We start from the raw sequence: 20,875 nt of genomic DNA on the forward strand, positions 1-20,875 counted from the left end.
TGGGACTGTGGGGAGAGCGTGTTTTCTCGGAACACGGCCTGAAGTTCCCAGAAGGAATTGCGCCACACTCATCCCCCGCTCTCAGCTGAACCGGGAAGGGAGCCTCCCCTTCTCGGCATGGTCCTAGCTGGGGTTGAATTGTCACTGTCTGCCACGTTTGCAGGTACAGGTGTGAGAAGTTTCCTCCCTCATCATCCCCTTCAGGCAGCAGCTACTACTGACGAGTGAGGGCCGCATGTTGTGGGGACCCCATGCACAGCTCGGGATTCAGGCCATGGTGTTCAAACTCAGCCCCTCCACCTGCTACCTCCTCCTCTGGTAGGTGGGAGTGTGCTAGTCCCCCTGGCTGGGTGTTGAAGGGACTCAACGAACTAACACGTCCAGCATGCCCAGCTCTTGGAAGTCGACACAGGTGTGACTGAGGGGATTTGTCATTGCCGTGATTACTAGTACAGCTGCCCGATTTACTGCTGTCTTTAAGAGTTTTCAGGCCGGGCGCGGTGGCTCAATCCTGTAATCCCAGCACTTTGGGAGGCCGAGACGGGCGGATCACGAGGTCAGGAGATCGAGACCATCCTGGCGAACACGGTGAAACCCCGTCTCTACTAAAAAATACAAAAAAACTAGCCGGGCGAGGTGCGGGCGCCTGTAGTCCCAGCTGCTCGGGAGGCTGAGGCAGGAGAATGGTGTAAACCCAGGAGGTGGAGCTTGCAGTGAGCGGAGATCCGGCCACTGCACTCCAGCCCCGGCGACAGAGCGAGACTCCGTCTCAAAAAAAAAGAGTTTTCTAATCAGACACACTGAGGACACGTATGGTGGCGATGTCTGTGGGTCACTGTCAGTGTTAGCTACTCAGTGTTGCTGTTGACTTATCCCTTGTTTTCGATTCCGTAACATCTTCCCACTCAAAACTTTCAGCCGGTTTCCACAATCGCACGACTCGAAGCATCCTCTGAGCTTTCCGGAGAGCGGGAGTTGTTTGTGTTAATTGCGTCTTACTTCCTAATGAATTTTTGTATCTTGTGTGTAAATATGATCATGCACGTTTTAAAGCAGAGTTCCCTTTCAGACGGCTCTGTCCTCATCTGCTCGTGTCTTGGGCATTTTTTTCCTTCTCTTTGAAAACACTCAACACAGCATTTGGACTGCCTTCAGCAGAAACCGAACACAGTCAACAGTGCCTCGAAAAATCAATTTGGAGTGTCAGATTCTATAATCTGGGAACTGGCATGCGAAAATGTTATCATTTTGTTCCAGGACCCCCTAAGAGCACATGGAGGCTCTCGTTTTAAAAATATTGAGTTGTAAGAGTTTCTTGGATCTAAGAAGACATTTTTTAAAAAGCCGCACGGAGGCTCAGAGCATCTCACTGAGGAGCCTACCTCCTAGAGCTTCACGCTGGGAAATTACCCAGGACACAGAGGCTGGGGAGGAGTTAAAATAATGAAAATGTTGTTCCTGAAGGGCATCGTTGCTTGTCACAGCAATCAAGAGAAAAAAGTGGATTTCCACCACACACAGCACGTGGTAGGCACTCTGTTTGCAGAACAGATTTGAAAAAGTTCATCCTGAGGAATGACCTGTCAGTAACGCCACACACTGGATGGAATATTACACAGCAGGCAGGACATGCTGCGCATTTTGTGATAAAATCGGAACACAGGTCTGTGCGTACCTTGTAACTGGAATTATGTTCACACAGGGACCAGGGCTAGACAGGAACAGAGGAGGCAGTGGACCTGGTGGATAGCTAAGGGGCAGCAGCTTCTTTTTTTCTGGTTAGCGTTGTTCTCAATTGTTTCATTATTCTTAAAGGATTCCAAGAAGAATTGAGGATGCGTTAGCATATCAGGGGGCTTTTATTTGATCGTATGTGGATTGCTACATTTCAGGAAATTTTCCTAAGATAGATTCCAGGTCACAGGGTAGATTAACCCACTGGACTTGATCCCAAGCCCAGTCTCTGGTCTCTGACTTGGCGGCTCACACGCACCCTCTTTGGGCTTCTTTCCAGCTCTGCTCTGTCCTTCAGCCCATCCCGCTTCACTCCTGCTGGGAATTCCTAGGCAAGTCCTCTCCACAGAAGGCAGCTGCTGGGTGCAGAAGCTTTTTCGCTGTGTGTCTCCTGGGGTCTGCGGAGTCCAGCTAATTCCATTGTGTTGTTCTTTGCCTCATTCTGTTTGGGTGTTCCTGCTTGAAGTAACACTCTGGGGTTTAGAGTGGTTTCCATCCTCCCAAATAGGTTGGTTCCTGGGGACAACGTGGGGCCAGTGTGACTCATGCCCAGCAGCAGGAGACAGAGGTAACTACCCTGGTCCATTCACAGGAGGTGCTCATGTGTCCTTCCCGACCAAATGCAAAGCAATAGGCAAAAAGAGGTAACTACCCTGGTCCATTCACAGGAGGTGCTCATGTGTCCTTCCCGACCAAATGCAAAGCGATAGGCAAGCGATGGTTTTCTCCCAGCGCCTGTGTGCCCTCCACCATGTCAAGAGGGCCAGAGACTCACCTCTACCTGGCCATAAACTCAGCCTGCCCCCTCCAGCCCCCCATCAAACGCCACTTCCCCAATTAACCCAGAAGTCACGGGCTGTGTCCGGATCATCGGATGGCTGCTTCACATTGAGGCACAACACAGTGTCAAGTACAGCGGCATCCTCGCACCTGCTGCCTGTGGGAGCTGCCAAGGTAACTGGCACCTCCTCCCCTCACACCGGCTGCTGCTGGCAGCCTCGGGTTTGCAGGCTCTGGCCTCCCAGCTGACTGGCATGGGGCTGGAGGGTGGCTCCGTCACCCACCGTGGCTCTTGGAAGTATGCCCGGCGGAGGGCTTGCAGAGCAGCTGTAGAGCAGGCGTATCTGCTGGAGGCTGACAAGGCCCTGCATGCCGAGGGGAGCACAGGCAGCTCTGCCTGTGCCAGGAGCATGACTGGGGCGCTTCCAGGAGTTCGGGCCTCATTCACCCTGGATGGTCATACCAAATTCTAAAGACTCCATCCTTTGGGACAAGAGCCATTGCAAACATCCCACCTTGTGCCATTTTAAGACCTCCAGATGCCAGGCACGGTGACTCATGCCTGTAATCCCGGCACTTTGGGAGACCAAGGCGGGCGGATCATGAGGTCAGGAGATCGAGACCACGGTGAAACCCCGTCTGTACTAAAAATACAAAAAATTAGCCAGGCGTGGTGGCGGGCGCCTGTAGACCCGGCTACTCGGGAGGCTGAGGCAGGAGAATGGCGTGACCCCGGGAGGCAGAGCTTGCATTGAGCCAAGACCTTGTCACTGCACTATAGCCTGGGTGACAAAGCGCGACTCTGTCTTAAAAAAAAAAAAAAAAAAAAAAAAAGACCTCCAGACATAAAACCAGCCAGAACCACAGTGCCACTTCCCTCCCACAGAGCTGGAAGCCTAGAGCAGATGCACAATTTGGAACTCGGGTCAAATAGAGTCTCGCTTCGTCCTTTCTGACCCTGGACGAGTGACTTCACGTCATGAGTCTCAGTCTCCCTGTCTGCACAGGAAGAGCCTGGAGTGAGGATTAAGGAAGCAGCTCAGCCAGTGTCTGGAAGAGACCCAGCACGTGGCGGCCACGGTGAAGCTGTGCCCGCCATTTTCGCCTTCCAGCACTGCTCTCTGTGCCTGTGAAACTTGGCTGCTCATTGCCTTTCTAGAACTTCTGCCTTCATCCCTTCATTGCTGCTGGCATGGAGCAACCTGCTTCCTTAGCCAGCACTGGCGGATCTCAGGGGAGTTCCCTGCAGCACCCACACCTCTTGGTCTGACCCACTCTGCCCCTCCTTCTCCCTCAGCTCCTGCAGCTCCTTGGCCGGGCCTCCCACAGGGTGCACGTGGGGGCTCCTGCCGTGCGAGAGCAGCAGCTGCGTTTCAGTGGCCTCTGTGCCTGCTCTTAGCCCCACAGGATCCTGGGCTCCCCTGTTCAGCAGCAGGGCAGGGAACATCAGTCACTCATAAAGGAGCTGGGGCAGCCTGGAGTTAGGCCCCAGGGCTCCTGCTCTGCCAGGCTTACCCCCTTCAGTGCTGGTCCCTGAGGAGGTGCAGGGGGCAGCCTGGAGGAGGAGGGCCCTGGCAATGAGGGCCCTCGGGGGTGGTGGGGTGGCACTGTTGGCTGACCGGTGTGGACTCACTTCCCAGTTTGAGCCGCTCGTACAGTTGCACTGGCACCGATGGCTGCAGAAGTTCCCTGCCCAGTCATGTGCATGCCTGGTCTGGACTCAGCCTGGCACCACGTCGGTGCTCAGGAGAGGTCGGGAAAGGAACTCTGGCACTGGAGGGGTTCAGTTACCCGGAGAGTTTATAGATAGCGAGGGATTCACTAAAAAGGACCGATACTCATACAGTCAGCGAGACACAGCTGGCCAGGAGTAAAGTGAGGAGGTGTGTGCTGGTTTTCCGTAGGTCATGTCCGAGGTCGTGCCCCCATTTCCATCCCTAAGGTGTCAGTAAAAACTGCAGGCAGGGGCACTGACAGTGGGGGAGGGGTCCTCTGGGATTAGGCCTGGCCCAGCTTCATTCTGGAACAATCTGCTAGTGAGTGTCACAGCCTCCAGCACCAGTGGGCTCAGAATACCAGCAAGCCATGGCAGGCAGCTGAACCCACGTGTGGAAGGGCTGGTCGGGAGATGCAGCTCAGGGCGTGGATGCAGAGAGGTGGGCATAGGCACCGGGGGTGGCCATGGGGGTGCTGCCCCTGTGGGTTCAGACACAGAAAATCAGCTGCCTCTGCTGGCGCCAGCCCTCTCCACCCACAGGGCACACTGCCAGTCCGGGGCTGAGGTGGAGTTAAGGAGATGCTCTAAGCCCACAGGTAGCTCACAGCTGAAATGACATGGCTCTTGCACTGGGTCGGGCTGCAGTCAGGGTCCAGCTGCTGGCATTGGAGAATGTCAGAGGTGCCCAGGACATGCAGGGCAGGTGCCACGCCACACCAACCCCTCTGGGGCATGGTGCACAGATCAGGGGACAGCCTGGGAAGCTCAGAGAAGACAAGCCTGGAGCCACCGCATGACCCAACACTGAGTTTTCTGATGTTGCTATAATCTTGGGCCAGTTACTTAATGTTCCTTGGGACTCAGTTTCCTGGTCAGTGAAATGGGAAGGTGTTTTCCTGTTCTGATGTGATTGTGAGGTCTCAGTGAGGTTCCCTTCACTCTGTCCTCTGCTGGTGTCCGGGGCATGGTGGGCACCAGTCTTGCTAACTCCTCCCCACACAGCTTTCATGCCGAAGGGCATCCTGCTCTCTCCCCGTATCTCTGTGGGTCGTGGGTTCAGATCCTGCTGCCTTCGCTGCCGTGTATTTGGGTGACTTGCCTGGCAGGGTCTCCTCGCCCCCAACACTTGGCACCCCCTCCAGGACCAGGCTGCATTTCCTTTCCCTCTGTTCACCCACCTCGCTGGCGCCCGATGCCACCTTTCACACTCAGAATCTAGAGTGCCTTCTGGAAGTTTCTTGAATGACTTCACTGCCCCACAATCGCCCTATGTCACCTTAGTTCCCTCTTCCTCTCTGATCCTGGGAGGGTTTGTTAGAAAGTCTGGGTAGCGGATCAAAGCCTCCTCTTTGCGGGTTCGGTGGAGCCATCAGGTCCTGGGTGCCACAGCAGCCCGTGTGTCTTCTCGTCTCACAGCACAGACCGAGCCTGACCTGGAACGCAACCGAAGCTCAGAATGATTTCCGCTGGGAAGACACATCTGCAGCACCCATCGCCTCTGCTGAGACCGAGGTTCCAGTCTGGGGCTCCCTTTGGGCAAGTCCCTTTCCTACTGGGCCTCAGTTTCCCCATATATAAAGTGCAGGCGTGCATACACGTGCCCGCGAGGGGGGTTCTGGGGTCCACTCAAGGGCCTTTGCAGCTGCCAAATGCAAGCCTCGTGGCTGTTAGGGACACACATGTCCAGTGGCTGCACCTTCGAAGAAGGGGTGGTCCATGCTGTAAGCAGGGGACAAGCCAGAGCACACTGGCTTCCGTTAAGTGGCACAGTGACACAGGCAATGCCACCTGCCCACCACTACGTTCCTACTTCGTGCGTGTCCTACACACACCTCTGGAATCCTCAGGACAGGCACAGGAGGTCCGCTTCATTAACACTTTGTTCAGATGAAAGAAACCTAAGTCTCAGAAAGGTGTAAGCCTTGCCCAAGGCCAGAGCTTGCAGGCGGGTGCTGCCTTTCACACCTGCGCGTGGCTTCCGGGTTCTCAAGTGGGAGTGGGGCGAGCAGGGGCTCCTCACCCCGAGGAGGAGGGGTGGGCACAGCATATATGTCCCCGCCAATGGAGTAATTATAGGGGAGGAAAATGGCTTCATTAAATCATTTTTTAAAAGTGAGTATGTACAAACACTCAGCAATTAAGCAGCCGATTTGCAGACAGCAGTTTTCCAACTGCGCTTGCCTTCCATGTTTCTATTTGCCCGGTTTTAGACTCTGGTTGTTATTTTTAATTGGAATAAATATAGACTGGAATGATCACCTCCTGAGTTGCTGGGTGCAGTTAAAGAACTGGTGATGGTGCAGCTACTGAATGCTGGGGAGGTCCCCTAGGGGACGGCACCAGGCACAGAGAGGAGAGGTGCTCAGTGAGCACTGTGGTCCTCCTCCCCTCCCGCCTCTTCCCCTTCCCTTTTTCCCTCCCTCCTCCCTCCTCCTCCCACCCTTTCTCCCTCCTTCTTCCTTCCTCCCTTTCTTCCCTCTTCCCCCTCCCTTTTCTCCCATCCTTTCCCTTCTCCCTTTTTCCCTCCTTCCTTCCTTTCTTTCCTCTCCCTCCTCTTCCTCTTCCCTCCCTCCCTCCTCCTCCCTTTTCTCCCCCTTTCACTCTCCTCCCTCCCTCCTCCCACCTCTCTCCCTCCTCCTCCTCCCTTTTCCCTCCCTTTCTCCCCTCCCTTTCTCCCCTCTTCCCTCCTCCCTCTTCCTTCCTCCCTCTTCCCCCATCCTTCCCCTTCTTCCTTTTTCCCTCCTTCCTTCCTTTCTTTCCTCTCCTTCCTCCCACTCTTCCCTCTTTTTCCCTCCCTCCCTCTTCCCTCCCTCCTCCCTCCTCCCTCCTTCCTCCCTTTCTCTCCCCTTTCCTTCCTCTTCCCATTTCCCTCCTGCCTCTGCCTCCTCCCTTCCTTCCTTCCAGACAGGCTGAGCTCTCCCAGGGATTCTGACACCGTCCAGAGATTCTAGGGAGAATTCTTCCCCAGAAGGGCAGGCTCAGGAGCCACTGGGACCGCTAAGGAAGATGTACAGGAATTCGATCCACAAGTGGCAGTGCTAGTGCTCAGACTCAAATACTCAAATCCAGTTCCCATATGTTCAGTGGGAAACTGTGGCCTAGGGAGGGAAACCTGTTCACCTGAGGTCACACCGCCTTTAGGTCTGGCACCCAGAGCACCTCCAAAGGAATCCAGCAAGCATTTATTGAGTGCCAGCTGTGTGCCTGGCCAGTAGAGGCTTGCATCCCCACTCTGGCCGGGAGATCTGCGTGGGCTTCAGGAGGGGGTAGTATTGGGTTTGGAGTTGATGTGAGGGTTCTGTGCTCTGGCAGTCTGCTAAGAGACAGGCCCAGCTGTCTGATGTGGGGTGCTGGCAGCACCCCTTCCCTCCCTCTGCTTAGTCCACCATGAGCCGGGGCAGCAACTGAGTGGGCCACAGCCTCCATCACGCTGTCCCTGCTGACCAGCCCTCAGTGTCCCCTGCCCACAGGCCGCTGTTATGTGGTTGGACTCTCGACCCCTAGCTGCGTCCAGCACCCAGCACTGAGCCCGGCGCCCCGCAGACACTCAGCACATCACTGGGGGTCACACGGGCCCCTCACTGCTGCACCGTGTTCCTCGAAGCCATACACTTAAATCCTACCAGGCCCTCCAGTGGTCCCAGCCAGAGGCCCCCTCCCTCCTCGGGCCCTTGGAGCTTCCCACTGGCCTCAGACTCTTCCTGGGGGTGACGTGCTGCCTGTCTTCATTCCTTCATTGAAAACCAGGAGCTCCCCAGGGGATGCAGGGAGATTTAACGAAGTAGGCAGGTGAGGTGCTAACGCAGAGTCTTCCTCATGTAGAATAGACAGTCAGTGCAACTACCCATAGGGGGATGAATGGAGTCGCCCCCAAAATCTGTGTCCACCAGGAACTTCAGGGGTGACCCTATTGGACCCAGGGCCTTCGCAGATGTAATTAGCTAAGGATAGAGGTGAAATCAGCCTGGCTTTAGGGTGGGCCCTACACCTCACGTGAAATTGAGATAGAGAGTGGCGCAATGCAGCCTCAATCCAAGGGACGCCTGGAGCCCTCAGCAGCTGGAAGACGCAGGAGGATCCTCCCCGGGAGACTCCAGAGGGAGCTCAGGGCCCTGCCAGCACCTTGACTTTGGACTTCTGACCTCCAGAACTGTGAGGGGACAAGCCACCTGGATTGTGGTATTTGCACACAGCCTGGGACCCTAGCCCATCACCTCAACTCACGCCCTGGCCCTGCCCTCCTCAGCACACCTCTAGAACTGCATTGTCTGGTTGAGTCTTGTTGCTTGCACAACATTGAAAACATACAGCAAGAGGTCAACGTGCTGGTGTGGGTTTTCTTTTTTTTCACGTTCTTTAAAGGAATGATGTTTAGAGTTTAGAATAATGGCCAGACAGGCAGCGCCACCGCCCTTGTTCTTTCCCCAGGAAGTCGGGTGCGGCAGCACCTCCTAACCGCATCTCTCTTCCCACCGGCCTGGCCTTCCCAGCACCCTGAGCTGTCTGATGGAGTCGGGCGGTCCCCCTCCGCCCCTTGCCGCCACTGCTCACCAGCCAGTTTCAGGTTTTCTAACCACGATCCAAGAGTCTGAACTCTTCCGAGAGTCCAAGCTTGGCAAGTGCACTGCAGAGCGAAACGTGCTCACCGTAGAGAGACAAGGCCATCCATCATTGAGGATCCTGTCCCCCGAGCACCCCTGGTCTGCAACAGAAACCTGGCATGTTCCAGAGAGCGGGAGCTTAACTCGGGTCCTCCTTTTTTCTGACACAGCTGCGGGGAGAGGCAAAGGCCGGGCAAGCCCGCTGGGCGTTCTCCAGCTTTGTTCCTTGCAATAAATCTTCATCATTAGATATCATCGTGGCTACACTTACTTATCTGAGAAGCAGATGCTCAGAGGAAATAATGCGGTGAGAGAGAGACTCTTGAGTTGCCCACCAGGAAAACGCAGTCAGGGCAAGAGGCTTCTGGGGAGAACGGATCCCTTTCGGGTCTCTCGAAAGGGGCTCTCGGAGGCTGGATAACAGGACACTTGTGGGGTACGTGCAGGTTAAGGGTGTGTGGTCGCAGCCCTTTTTGTTGATGGGGACCCCGGAGATGCCTGATTCCAATCCTCTGATGCCTCAAAGAAGAAAACTAATGCTAAAATCCATAGTGGGCTGCCCAGGGAGCAGCAGTGGGTGGACATGAGCCCAGACCCCCCAACCGTGCTTCGCCCAGGGGCCATCCTGACTCCCAGCCCAGCCCTCCACTTTCCTCCAAGCATCATGGCACCTGAACAGTGTCACTCCATCTTCCATGTCACCTGGTGTCCCCTCCTTCAGCCTGACACCTTGAGCAGCCCCAAGTCACGCCAACTCTACTTCCTGGGCCTACACCTATCCTTCCTCTCACTCCTCCACCTCCTCAGTCACCTGTCCTCACCTGCAGTCACCTGTCCCCTCAGTCATTTGTCCCTACAGTCACCTGTCCCCTCCTGCAGTCACCTGTCCCATTCTCACTCACCTGTCCCCTCGGTCACCTGCCCCCACCTCAGTCACCTGTCCCCTCCTGCAGTCACCTGTCCCCTTCTCACCTGTCCCCTCGGTCACCTGTCCCCACCTCAGTCACCTGTCCCCACCTCAGTCACCTGTCCCCTCAGTCACCTGTCTTCACCTCAGTCACCTGTCCCCTCCTTAGTCACCTGTCCCCTCCTCAGTCACCTGTCCCCTCCTACAATTACCTGTCCCCTCCTCAGTCACCTGTCCCTCCTACAGTCACCTGTCCCCTCCTGCAGTCACCTGTCCCCTTTTGCAGTCATCTATCTCCACCTCAGTCACCTGTCCTCTCCTGCAGTCACCTGTCTCCTCAGTCACCTGTCCTCTCCTTAGTCACCTGTCCCCTGCAGACACCTGTCCCCTCCTCAGTCACCTGTCCCCACCTGCAGCTGCAGCACTCTTCCCAAACAGCAGTAATGAGCCCTGCTTCACATGTGCCACGACCCAGGCACCATTCAGCCAGATTCCACACGGTCACTTGCTCATCTGCTGGGACCGCATTTTCCAGGGGTCACGTGCCCGTCCACTGCAGAGCCCCACACCTTCCGAAGACGCCCACCGCCTTGGCATGTTGTCCAGACCGGCGTGTCCCTTAGGAATATAATTGGAGCCATGGAGGTCTTTCTAAATGTTCTAGTGACCACACTAAAAAGTGAAGAGAAACAGGTGACGTGGAAAAGCATGGACGGACCTTAAGTGCATATCACTAAGTGCAAGGAACCATATGAAAAGGCCGTGAACTCCGGGATTCCAAGTGGTCATCTTCTGGAAAAGGCATAACTATGGCGATGGTAAAAGGATCGGTGGTTGCCAGGAGGCAGGCGGGGGAGGGGATGAATCGGCGGAGAACAGAGGATTCTTGGGGCAGTGATGCTGTCCGTATGATACCACAGTGTAGGGGCCCTGTCATCCTACAGGTGCCCAGACCCATAGAGTGCAGGAGCCCCAGGGCTGGCCCTGACCTGAACTCTGCACTCTGGTGGCAACCACGCGTCAGGGCGGCTCACCGATTGTACCAGCGAGTCTCCGGTTGGGGCGCTGACGGTGGGGGCAGAAGGTATACAGGAACTCTCTCATTTCTACTCTATTTGCTGTGAATCTGAAACTGCTTTAAGAAATAAAACCTGTGGGTTAAAATAAAGAACAGGTGAAATTAATGTTAATCGCAGCTTTTAATTAACTCCGTATATCCAAAAGATTATGTCAACATGTAATCAATATAAACATTATAATGAAATATCTTACATTCTTTTGAATGCTAAGTCTTTGAAATCAGTTTATATTTCACAGTCCCAGGGCATCTCCATTCAAAAGAATTCACCATATTCCTAGTGCTAGGCGGCCTGCGGGTCAGTGGTGCTGCCCGACGATGCGGGTCCGGCCCTCTCTGTGGCCGTGGGGACCGCCCACCCCACCCACCTCCAGCCGCCCTGTTGTCTGTCACAGCTGACGCGGGGACACTGCTCCCGAACCAGCTCCTACACATGCCTTGGACCCGGCTCAAATGCCCACTTGTGGTCGGCAGAGCAACGCCTCCCACAGACGTCCACATCCTAATCCCCGGAAACGGTGACTATTGCTACCTTACATGGCAAAGGGGACTTTGCAGATGGATTAAATGAAGGATCTTGGGATTATCCTGCATTATCCTCGTGGGGTCTTTGTAATCACAAGTAGGGAGCCAGAGGGACGTGAGACTGTGGTAGTCGGTGCTGTGACGGGAGGCTGTGACGGGAAGCAGAGTGGAGCGACGGGCCTCGGGGCGAGGACTGCAGGAGGTCAATAGCAGGCGGGAGAAGCAGGGTGTGGGTTCTCCCCTGGAGCTTCCAGGAGGTGCCCACACCTTGATTAGCCCTCTATAGACCCCCTGCAGACTCCTGCCCTCCGGAACTGTAGATAATGAATGTGGCTGGTTTGCAGCCACTGAGTCTGCGGGCCTTTGTTACAGCAGCCATGGGAATCTCACAGGCCCCCCAGGTGCAGTCAGCCTGTTGGTGTTTGCGCCCCCTCCACTGAGCCTGGGGCCCTCATGCCAGGTGCTCCTCGTGCACAGACGGGAGAGGAAGGGGACCTGGACTAAGGTGGGCAAGGAGATGTAGGGATGGAATTTAAAAGCTTTAGGAGGAAAAGTCAGCCGGTCAGTGATGGATTAGACCTGGTAGTGGGGGCAGCCTAGGGGACTGAGGATGGCACCCAGACCCCCTCAGTTTGATGTCCCCTATAGTGTCTCCCAGGACTCTCTGGACGTGCCTGTTAGCATCGCTGCTCCTGGCTGCAGGGTCTGTCTGCTTGTGTTCTCTCTTTCTCTCCCTCTCCCCACAACACCAGCCAGCCTGTCACCCCCATGAGTGCAGGGGACAGTGTCCGTGCTGCCCATGGATTCCAGCCGCAGTGTAGTGATGGGACACACAGCAGGAACTCAACATGCACACATCATGTGAAAGATTTGAATGAGGGGGTGAATCTGGATTCCTAGGCCCGTAGTATGGGCCTTAAAGCATAAAACGTTAAACAAATAGAGGGAATGAATGGGTGAGTGGGTGGATCGATGTTCCTCGTATCTGCAGGAGTTGGACTTGGGAGTCGTGGATATCTGAGGAATTGGGTTTGCATTGCCTGCAGGGCGAGGGTCTTCCTAGGCACTGGCAGCTGCTAGGTTTTTTCTTTTCTTTTATTTTTTTAGATGGAATCTTGCTCTGTCACCCAGGCTGGAGTGCAGTGGTGCGATCTCAGCTCACTGCAACCTGTACCTCCTGGGTTCAAGAGATTCTCGTGCCTCAGTCTCCTGAGTACCTGGGATTACAGGTACCTGCCACCTTATCCAATTTTTGTATTTTTAGTAGAGACGGGGGTTTCACCGTGTTGGCCAGTCTGGTCTCGAACTCCTGACCTCATGCCTCGGCCTCCCAAAGTGCTGGGATTACAGGCATGAGGCACCACGTCCAGCAGGGACTGTGCTTTAAATGGACCCGCCTTCCCTGTCCTCAGGGCCCTTGTACCTGGAACGCAGCTGCCATCACAAAGTACCACCGTGGTGATCTTTCTCTTGGGGTCCTGGAGGTCAGAAGTCTGAGAGTGTTTTTCTCGGAGGCTCTGAGGGAGCCTCTGCTCTCTGCCTCTCCTCCCAGCATGGCTGCCCGGGTCCTTGGTACCCTCAACCCGCGGCCGCATCACCCCACTCTCTGCCTCCATCTGCGCACGGCCTTCTCTGTGTGTGTATCTGTGTCCCAATTTCCAACTTCTTATAACACCAGCCATACAGGACTCAGGGCCCACCCTCATCCAGCATGACCTCATCTTAACTAACTGCATCTGCAGAGACGCTGTTTCCAAATTAGGCCACACTCATGGGTTCCGGGTGCACAGGAACTGGGGAACACTACTCAAGCCTGTCCAAATGCCTTTCCCCGGCCAGGCACAACCTCTCTGCTTCCTTCCGGGCTCTGCGCAAACATCACCTTGTCCAAGGAGCCTTTCTACCACTCTTGTCTGCAACCCAGCAGCCCCACCGCCCCTCCCTCACCATCCGCCTGCACCCCCACACTGTTGATTCTTCTTCCCACCCTCATCGCATTTGAGGCTGTCGTATTTTTGCTTCTTTCCTTGTTGTCCATCTGCCTCCCTCCATCTCCCCTCCTAGAAGAGCCCCTTCGTAGAGAGCAGGGGCTTTGCTCATGGGCCCTTTCTGCAGGCCACACCTGGCAGGAGCTCTGGAGTTTGCAGGTGTGAGCAGGCTCTTCTGGCCCAGGGCGGGGAGCAGGACTGAGGCCGGCTGGATGCTGAGCTAAGACGAGCAGTGCCGGGAGTGAAGGGAAGAGAGGAATGAGAGGTATTTGGGAGGCAGGATCGATAGGCAGGTCTTGGAGATGGCTCAGCAGGGTGGGGAAGGAAGGGGAGGCTTCCCCTGTGTCAGGCTTGTCAACACAACCATTTGTTTCTGCAAGGGCCCTGGAATTTTCTGGGTCTCTGGATCAGATCGATCCTCTGCTAATGGGCCTCTCTCTGCGTCCTTCCCAAAGAAAATCAATTCTCTGAGGTTTGAGAGTAAGTGCATCCTAATTACACCTCCACTGGGCTTCTTTGTTCGCTCCCGCCTGGTCCTCCCTGGGGAGGCCAGGGGCAGACAGAGGCCAGATGGGTCCTGAGGCCCCTTACCATCCTGGGGAGGGGCTGGCCCCTGGGAGTTAGAGGGCTGGGGGTTGGGGGTCTGCTCTTTGTCCTGGCCTAGGAGGAATCTTGTGGCCCTGAGGCCTGTGAGGGACACACATTCTGGGGACCTGTGGCCACGTGGCCAGCATGCCCAGAGATGACAAACAGTCTACTTTTCTGGAGCCTCAGGTTCACTTGAAGATGTAGGAAATGTCTCCATGTAGAAACCACCAAGGATGTGTTATAGAAGGGCACGAAACAGCTCCCAGTGGGTGGGGCCTTTATGCTAAAGCAGCTCCAGGCCTGTCCCCTCGGCCCCCAAGGGACAAACTGGGTGAGTCTAAGAAGCACTGGCCTCGCAGTCGGGCCACACACGTCAGCGCAGGTTGGGCTCGGAGCCAGGTGCTGGGGTCTGAGGCAGGCACTGAAGCGTGGTTCCAGCCCAAGGCCTCCTCGCCGAAGCTGGGGAGTTGCCCCCAGTCCCCCGAGCTCAGCTCCCCGCAGCATATCTCGGCAGTGGTCGGACACGGGGAGGCCCTGCAAGGCATGCTGCCCACGACAGGAGCGCCAGGGTCGTGCGTTCCGCCCGTGTTCCTCTCCCCACCGTGGGTCTGTGTCTGGAATCTGCATCGATGGAGCAGGGGTGAGATGGGAAACGCTTCCCCGAGCACCTCTCTGATCCTCTCCAGTAGAGTCAGGGCGTATTCTGCAATCCCAGTGTATTAAACAGGTGATGATAAGAGGTGTTGGTTCAGGGTCTCTGGGACTTAATCTTCAATGGAGAATTAATTCCATGTCCTGATGCATGGACGGCTTCCGAACAACAGATATGAAGTTGCCTTTGTGGCTTATCTCCCTCTCCTTGCTGGGGAGCCAAGGCGCTTTAAAGCTCGGTGTACTCTTAGATTCTCACTTGGCCAGGAGGGCCTTGCCCAGGGAGGTACTGAGTGGATAGCCCTGTCTCCCAGCACGAGCCCAGCAGACGCCACTCCAGGGTGGGCACAGTGCTTTGGGTCTGATTTCCAGCAGCTGCCCGAGCTCTGGTACCTGCGTGCGGTCCCCTACCATCCTGTGCTGCAGGTGGTGGTCAGGATAGAGGATGAGGCTCCCTGGAGGAGTTCAGAGTCCAGAGAGGGAAAGAGGCAAGCAGACAGGCCACAGGAATGCCTCAGCACAGCCGTTGGCCTGAAATCAGACAGGCCAGTGTCAAATCCTGAGTCAGCCACTTATTAACTAAGTGATTTCAGGCAGAGAACTATCCCTTTGGAGGCTCCTCTGTCAGCTGTGAGATGCATACGGTAACCTAGAGCTGCCCAGCACATAGGAAGCACTGGGGAGGAATGACTGGCTGGGATTTGGAGTCAGAAGGACCTGACTTTGGATCCTAGCTCTGGACCTAAGCTCCACACCTGCGTGAGTCCTCAGTGTTCCTGAGAGAGCCCGGTCTCCTCTCCTGCCTTGTCGGGATGCACTGCCCCCAGGCAGAGTGCCCAGAATTGCACTCAAGGTGTCTGAGGCGCTCTGCCCACACGGTCACAGGGCAGGGGCCGGACACCGTGTGGGCTGATGAAGGCCGCACCTGGAGGGCACGTGGCTGATAGCTGTCCCCCTTTTCCCCCAGGTCGTCGGATTTCGGGACGTCCTACACCAAGCTCACCCTCCAGCCTGGCGTCACCACCGTCATCGACAACTTCTACATCTGCCCAACCAACAAGAGGAAGGTAGGTGCTGTCCGGGGGTGGCCACCGCTCCGGCTGCAGCTCTGGCTCTCGCCTTGCGCCGCTCACTCTGCAGGGCAAGGAAGCTGCTGCCCTGCCTGCTGTCTCCTACACTGGACCAGGCCGGAGCGTGAGATGTTTCCCTCCCGGCTCTCACTGCCACCCTTCTCAGTGCCACCTGACACCATTCTGTGCTTTAAGCCAGAGGCCAGGCTTTGGACGAAGGCGCCGCCTGCATACCTGGGGCACATTTGTCTTCCCCCCGGTTGGGGGGTAGCACACATCCATCAGGGCATAGCAGGGAGGAGCTGTGGGTCTGGAAGCAGAGAGAGAAGCAGCTCTCTTGGGTTGGGAGCCCTCGGAAGGCAGTGCTGAGCAGGCCCGTTCTCCGGAAGTTAGTTGTTGATCTGGTTTTGATTAGGCTGTGATTTCCACCTGAGCTCTCCTCGCTGTTTCCTGGGTCCGGGGGAGCTTCCTGACTTTGTTCTCTGGCTGGTTGTACAATAGGAGAGAGGGGTCTTTCCGAGGCTGCCCACCATGGGTTCCGTGAGAAGACCCCTCCTGCGAACGTGTGTCTGTGTCCTGGCCCACCCCGAGCCCAGATCGAGGTCGGCAGAGGCACCAGGACAAAGCCGTCCTGCGAATCTGACTCCGTTCAGCAAAGCAGTTCACGGTCACAGAAAGGGACTCAGACCAGTGTTTGCATCCCGGCTCCCCTCTCTGTGCCTCAGTTTCCTCAAATGGGATGTCACCCACATCTCGTGCAGGGAATCGTGAGCTCTAGGATCAGGCACCCAGAGCTCCTGCATGGTGCTCGGCATGAAGTGGGCACTTAGGCCCCTGGGCTCAGCTCTAATGGTGACTTTGAAGGAGAGATCTGAGCAGCCTGGAGTCTGTGAGAACGTCCGTAAATCAACAGAACATCCAGAAAGGGAGTCGTGTGGGATGGTGATGATTCCAAGGGTGCTGGAGCGTTTCGATGATTGTGCTGGTGGCAGGTTCACAGGGGCTCAGAGGAGCTGGGTGCACTGGAGCTTGGCAGCTTCTGCTGAGACCACAGGCCTGGCAGCAGCAGTCCATGGCACAGGGGGCCTGAGATGCGTGCAGCCTTGATTGGGACGTCTCAGTGGTCTCAGCCATGTTTGTTCATGGGATGTCCTCCCTCTTCCTAAAGCAGGTTGCTTTGCTGGTTTTGTTTTGTTTTGTTTGTTTTCTCTTCTTGATGTCTGCTGTAGGAGCTTCCAGTTGGACAGACTTGGAATGCAGAGGTGGGGAGGATTGCAGAGGGGAGGCGAGGGAGACCTGGCCCTGGGGACACGAGAGGCACCTGCTGGAAGGCCATGTCTCGGCATGTAGGGAAGAGGGGTGGTTTGACCTGAGCCAGCCCCCGCTTTTTCCCGGCCCCAGCCCTGGGGATTCACACACCTGATCTCTTTCCATCCCGCAGTGGCCCAAAGAGGGAGGCATCATTGTCCCCCTTTCCAGGGCAGGACATGGGACAAGAGGTGAGATTTGCTCAGTCTCACACCTGGTGGGGCAGGGGGCCGGATCTGAACCCAGCTTCCCCGAGCCCAAAGCTGAGGGTGGAGGGCATTGTCCAGGCTTGGCAGCGGTGAGGCCCGCACCTGCTGGAAAACCCAAACTGTATGGGAGCAGAGGCAGACGCTCTGCCTTCCGGCCCGGCCGTCACCCCTTCTTCCTGGGACTGCTGTCATTCAAATTTGAGGCAAAGATGAGTGGCTTGGGGCTGGCACTGACCCAGGTGAGGGCCCACACTGACCCCAGATTCCCGCTGGCAACGGAGGAGGCCACGCCCCCCACCTCTTGGCCCAGGCTTCAGTTCCTGTCCCTCCATCCAATCCAGTCCAGTCCTGGTGGTCTTCCAGCGGCTACCCTTCTCCACTCCATGCAGGGGACACTCCGCTCCTGTCCATCTAGTCACCAGCTAGGAGAGTCCACAGGTGTCTGGGATGTGATGGTATCTCCAGGGTCAGCCCCGCAGGCCACGTCTGTGTTTGGAAATGTGAAGAGCAAGGCAACAGGGGCAGTAACGGAACCAAGACAGACTCTGAGGCCCTGAGGTCAGGGAAGGTGTCACATGGAGACTGGGCCAGACAGCACGAGGTCAGAGAGAGCATCTTCCGCACGGAGCAACCTGGGGACATGGCCATGGCCTCCGCTGAGCCTCAGTTTCCTGGCCTGTAAAGCGGGCGGGTGGGAGGACCCATGAGATGATACATAGAATGTGCATGGGGTCAGCAGAGGGGTTTCTAGGCGGCACCAGACCTTCTGTGCAGGCCAAAGGCTGGGGCTCCGATTTGGGGTACTCAGCAGAACTTCCTCTGCAGGCAGCACGGGGGAGGCGTCTGCAGTCTTGAAAGCAGACAAACCCTGAGACAGGTTATTTGAGTCCCTGGGCACAGGCTGGATTTCAGAGCCAGGACAGTTTGGACGTTTAGCCTAGAAATATCACTGCGGGTACAGGATTGGGTCTGTTGGCGGCCTGGCCACCAGCAGAGAGGCTCAGCTGACTTTAAAGGGATGGGATGAATGAATGAGTGAATGAGTGTCACAAACAGCAGTGTGTGCTGCCCAGCAGACGCTGTAGCCGCATCGGGTTTGCCTGGGTGCAGACACTGCATTTGCAGGGTGGTGTAGAGGACGGTGCCAGCACTGGGGATTCCCCGTACTCAGTTCAGCTCTGCCAGGTGCCCCCCATCAGGGAGCTGCAGATGTCTTACGTGTAAAGGGGACAGTGATCAAGGGTGGGCTTGACAGGTGAGCGCCTGGCAGAGCCTTACTCAAAATTGCCATTTGCTGTCAGCTGAAGAGAAGCCCCCAAAGATGTCCCAGTCCTGACCCCTGCAACCTGTGAATGTCACCTTCTATGGCAAAAGGGACTTTGCAAATGGGATTAAGTGGAGGATGTTGTGATGGGAAGGTTCTCCTGGGTTGTCTGGATGGGCTCAGCTCAGTGTCATCACAGGGTCCTTGTGGAGGGTGGCAGGAGGGCTAGGGCTGCAGGGGGAGCTGGCAGATGGAGCAGAGGCTGGGGCAGGGCCTGGATGGGGCCACAAGCCAAGGAAAGCAGGCGCCTCTGGAAAGAAGTTGGAAAAGCCCAGGAAATGGACTTGCCACCGGAGCCTCCAGAGGAACCAGCCCTGCCAACACCTTGCCTTTAGCTTTGTGCCTTCCGTGGCCAGAAGAGAATGAATTTCTGTTGTTTCAAGCCACGGAGTGTGTGGTGATTTGTTGCAGCAGCCACAGGAGGCTGATACAGCCACTGTTTTGAGGAGGAGCTGCAGGGGTGGGGCTGGGAGTGGGGAGGCCGGGGCTCCTGCTCTCCCCTTACCCACACTGTTCTGCCCACCCCACAGCCCCCCAGATGGAACTGGCCTCCCGTGGGCCCTCCTCCTCCTGCTGACACATGGATCCTGATTCCTGTTGGGCCCCAGGTGGCAGGAGCAAAGTCACAGGTGCAGACAGGGCTGGGCTTCTGGATGCCCCGGTTTGGGACTGTTCTCACCTCTCCCCACCCACCTCCTCACCTCAGGACAAAACTGACCCTCTCTTGGGAAGGCCATGATCCCCTAGGTTGGAGCCACCAGGAGCCCCACCAAGGGCCTCGGTGAATCTGAACTTGTTGCTTCCAGAGTCCCTGATGCTGCAGGAACTGCTGTCTCGGAGGCAGGCAGGGCAGTAACGGTGCGGGGCGAAGAGTGCAGTGGACACAGGGCACCGGGGAGTGGCAGGGGAATGGGATGAGAGGCTGCCCTGAGGCCAACCCCATGGCTTTTCTGGCTGGGGCATAGGGGCCTCTGTCTGGGTCTGAGTCTGGCCCCGCAGCCTACCTGCTCTGAGACCTTGAGCAAGTGTTAACCACCCTTGTTCCGGGCTTCCTCATTGGCGAAATGGGGATAGTAGCAGCATCTACACTGTAAGGCTGATGGAAGTAATGAGGTGCTCCTTGTCAAGTGCTCCGATCAGGGCCTGGCCCAAGGGAAGGCCCCACGAGTTATTCGTTATTCCTCTAAGGATAACCCACTGTTATCCTTAGAGGGAAACACTGAGGCCCTCCTGGCCAGCCATCTGAGACTTTAGGTTAGGAACTGGCTGCAGGGTGACAAAGCCTCACACATGTGGCCCCAGTGGGCTGTGTCTATTGGAGGGACCAGACGTAGCCATGGAGCAGAGGCATCCGGGTGGCTGTGCCAGGCATGGGGGGCATTGCCCTGGCCCTGCTTATCTGCGTCTGGGTCAGGCTGCTTGCTCTTGGCATAGTCTGCCCACACCTCTGTGTTTAGAGAACACATTAATTCTCAGTGATGGGAACCAGGGCAGCGATTTGTTATCTAACTAACAGGGAGGCATGTGTTTCCCTGTGATGCTCCTGGCAACGCGCTTCTGTCTTGGGAGAATGAAACATTGGCTCCTGTCTGCAGAGGTGGGACGGGCCACGTGCTGAGTGGGGCTGGGGACAGAGGTCGGCGGGGCCAGAGAGCATGTGGACTCAGAGGCCAAGGGCGGCAGAGGGCCCAAGCTCCAGGCAGCAGGCTCTGCTGCTCCTTCTCTAGTGGTACAAACTGTAGGCAAGTTCCTAATCTGCCTGCGCCTCAGTTCCTTGTCCGTAAAGTGGGGTCGTGATGGTGAATAAGGATTACTTGGGCTAATGCATATACGGTACCTAGAATCAAGCCTGGCACACAGTTTGATAGTGGTCTTGCAACAAGTGGGAACTCAGGCTGATTTGGCTTTAAACGCATTTAGAGGCAGAAAAGTCACAGTTATGATTCCACATAAAATGAATTTGACTTTACATGTCAAGTAAGGAGTGGGGCAAGCCAGAGAAGCTGGTTAAAGCAGAAAAAGAGACTCAGGGGGTACAGGGCTGGTCTTCAGACACCTGCATGGTGGTCCTGGGGAACAAAAGCAGCCCATGACTGGGGCAGAGGCCAGGCATGATTCCTCCCTACTCCTCAGCCGTGCACAGCCCCTGGCACTCAAACGGAACTCAGGAGAGAAGGATGTGATGGGCTGGGCTGGGGCGCATCTGGGAAAGATATTTCAATGTAATATGAAGCAAAAATGGCCTTTATCATTGCATGAAACTTATCCACTCGGAGTTTCTTGATCCCTCCTGCTACCCCCTCGGTGATCATTTTCGGTGTATCAGACTTTTGGCCGGAAGCAGACGTCCCCATACTCAGATGTGTGGGCGGGGGCAGGGCCCGCCTCGGGGTCA

The 20,875-nt window shown here is 56.2% G+C and overlaps 2 protein-coding genes across 9 annotated transcripts in view; one reads left to right on the forward strand and one right to left on the reverse strand.

Annotated features, from left to right (window-relative positions):
* Positions 1-20,875, reverse strand: part of GRPEL1 (GrpE like 1, mitochondrial) — a 972,139-nt gene that overhangs the window by 468,018 nt on the left and 483,246 nt on the right. The window lies entirely within an intron of this gene.
* The window catches only part of SORCS2 (sortilin related VPS10 domain containing receptor 2), a 554,540-nt gene that overhangs the window by 328,326 nt on the left and 205,339 nt on the right, over positions 1-20,875 (forward strand). For both annotated transcript variants that reach the window (XM_050792078.1, XM_050792079.1), the window contains exon 3: positions 15,537-15,636. In XM_050792078.1, coding sequence (XP_050648035.1) covers positions 15,537-15,636 — 100 coding nt within the window. The remainder of the gene's footprint in view (positions 1-15,536; positions 15,637-20,875) is intronic.

Source organism: Macaca thibetana, chromosome 5 (assembly GCF_024542745.1).
Source record: "Macaca thibetana thibetana isolate TM-01 chromosome 5, ASM2454274v1, whole genome shotgun sequence".
Taxonomy (NCBI): Eukaryota; Metazoa; Chordata; class Mammalia; order Primates; family Cercopithecidae; genus Macaca; species Macaca thibetana.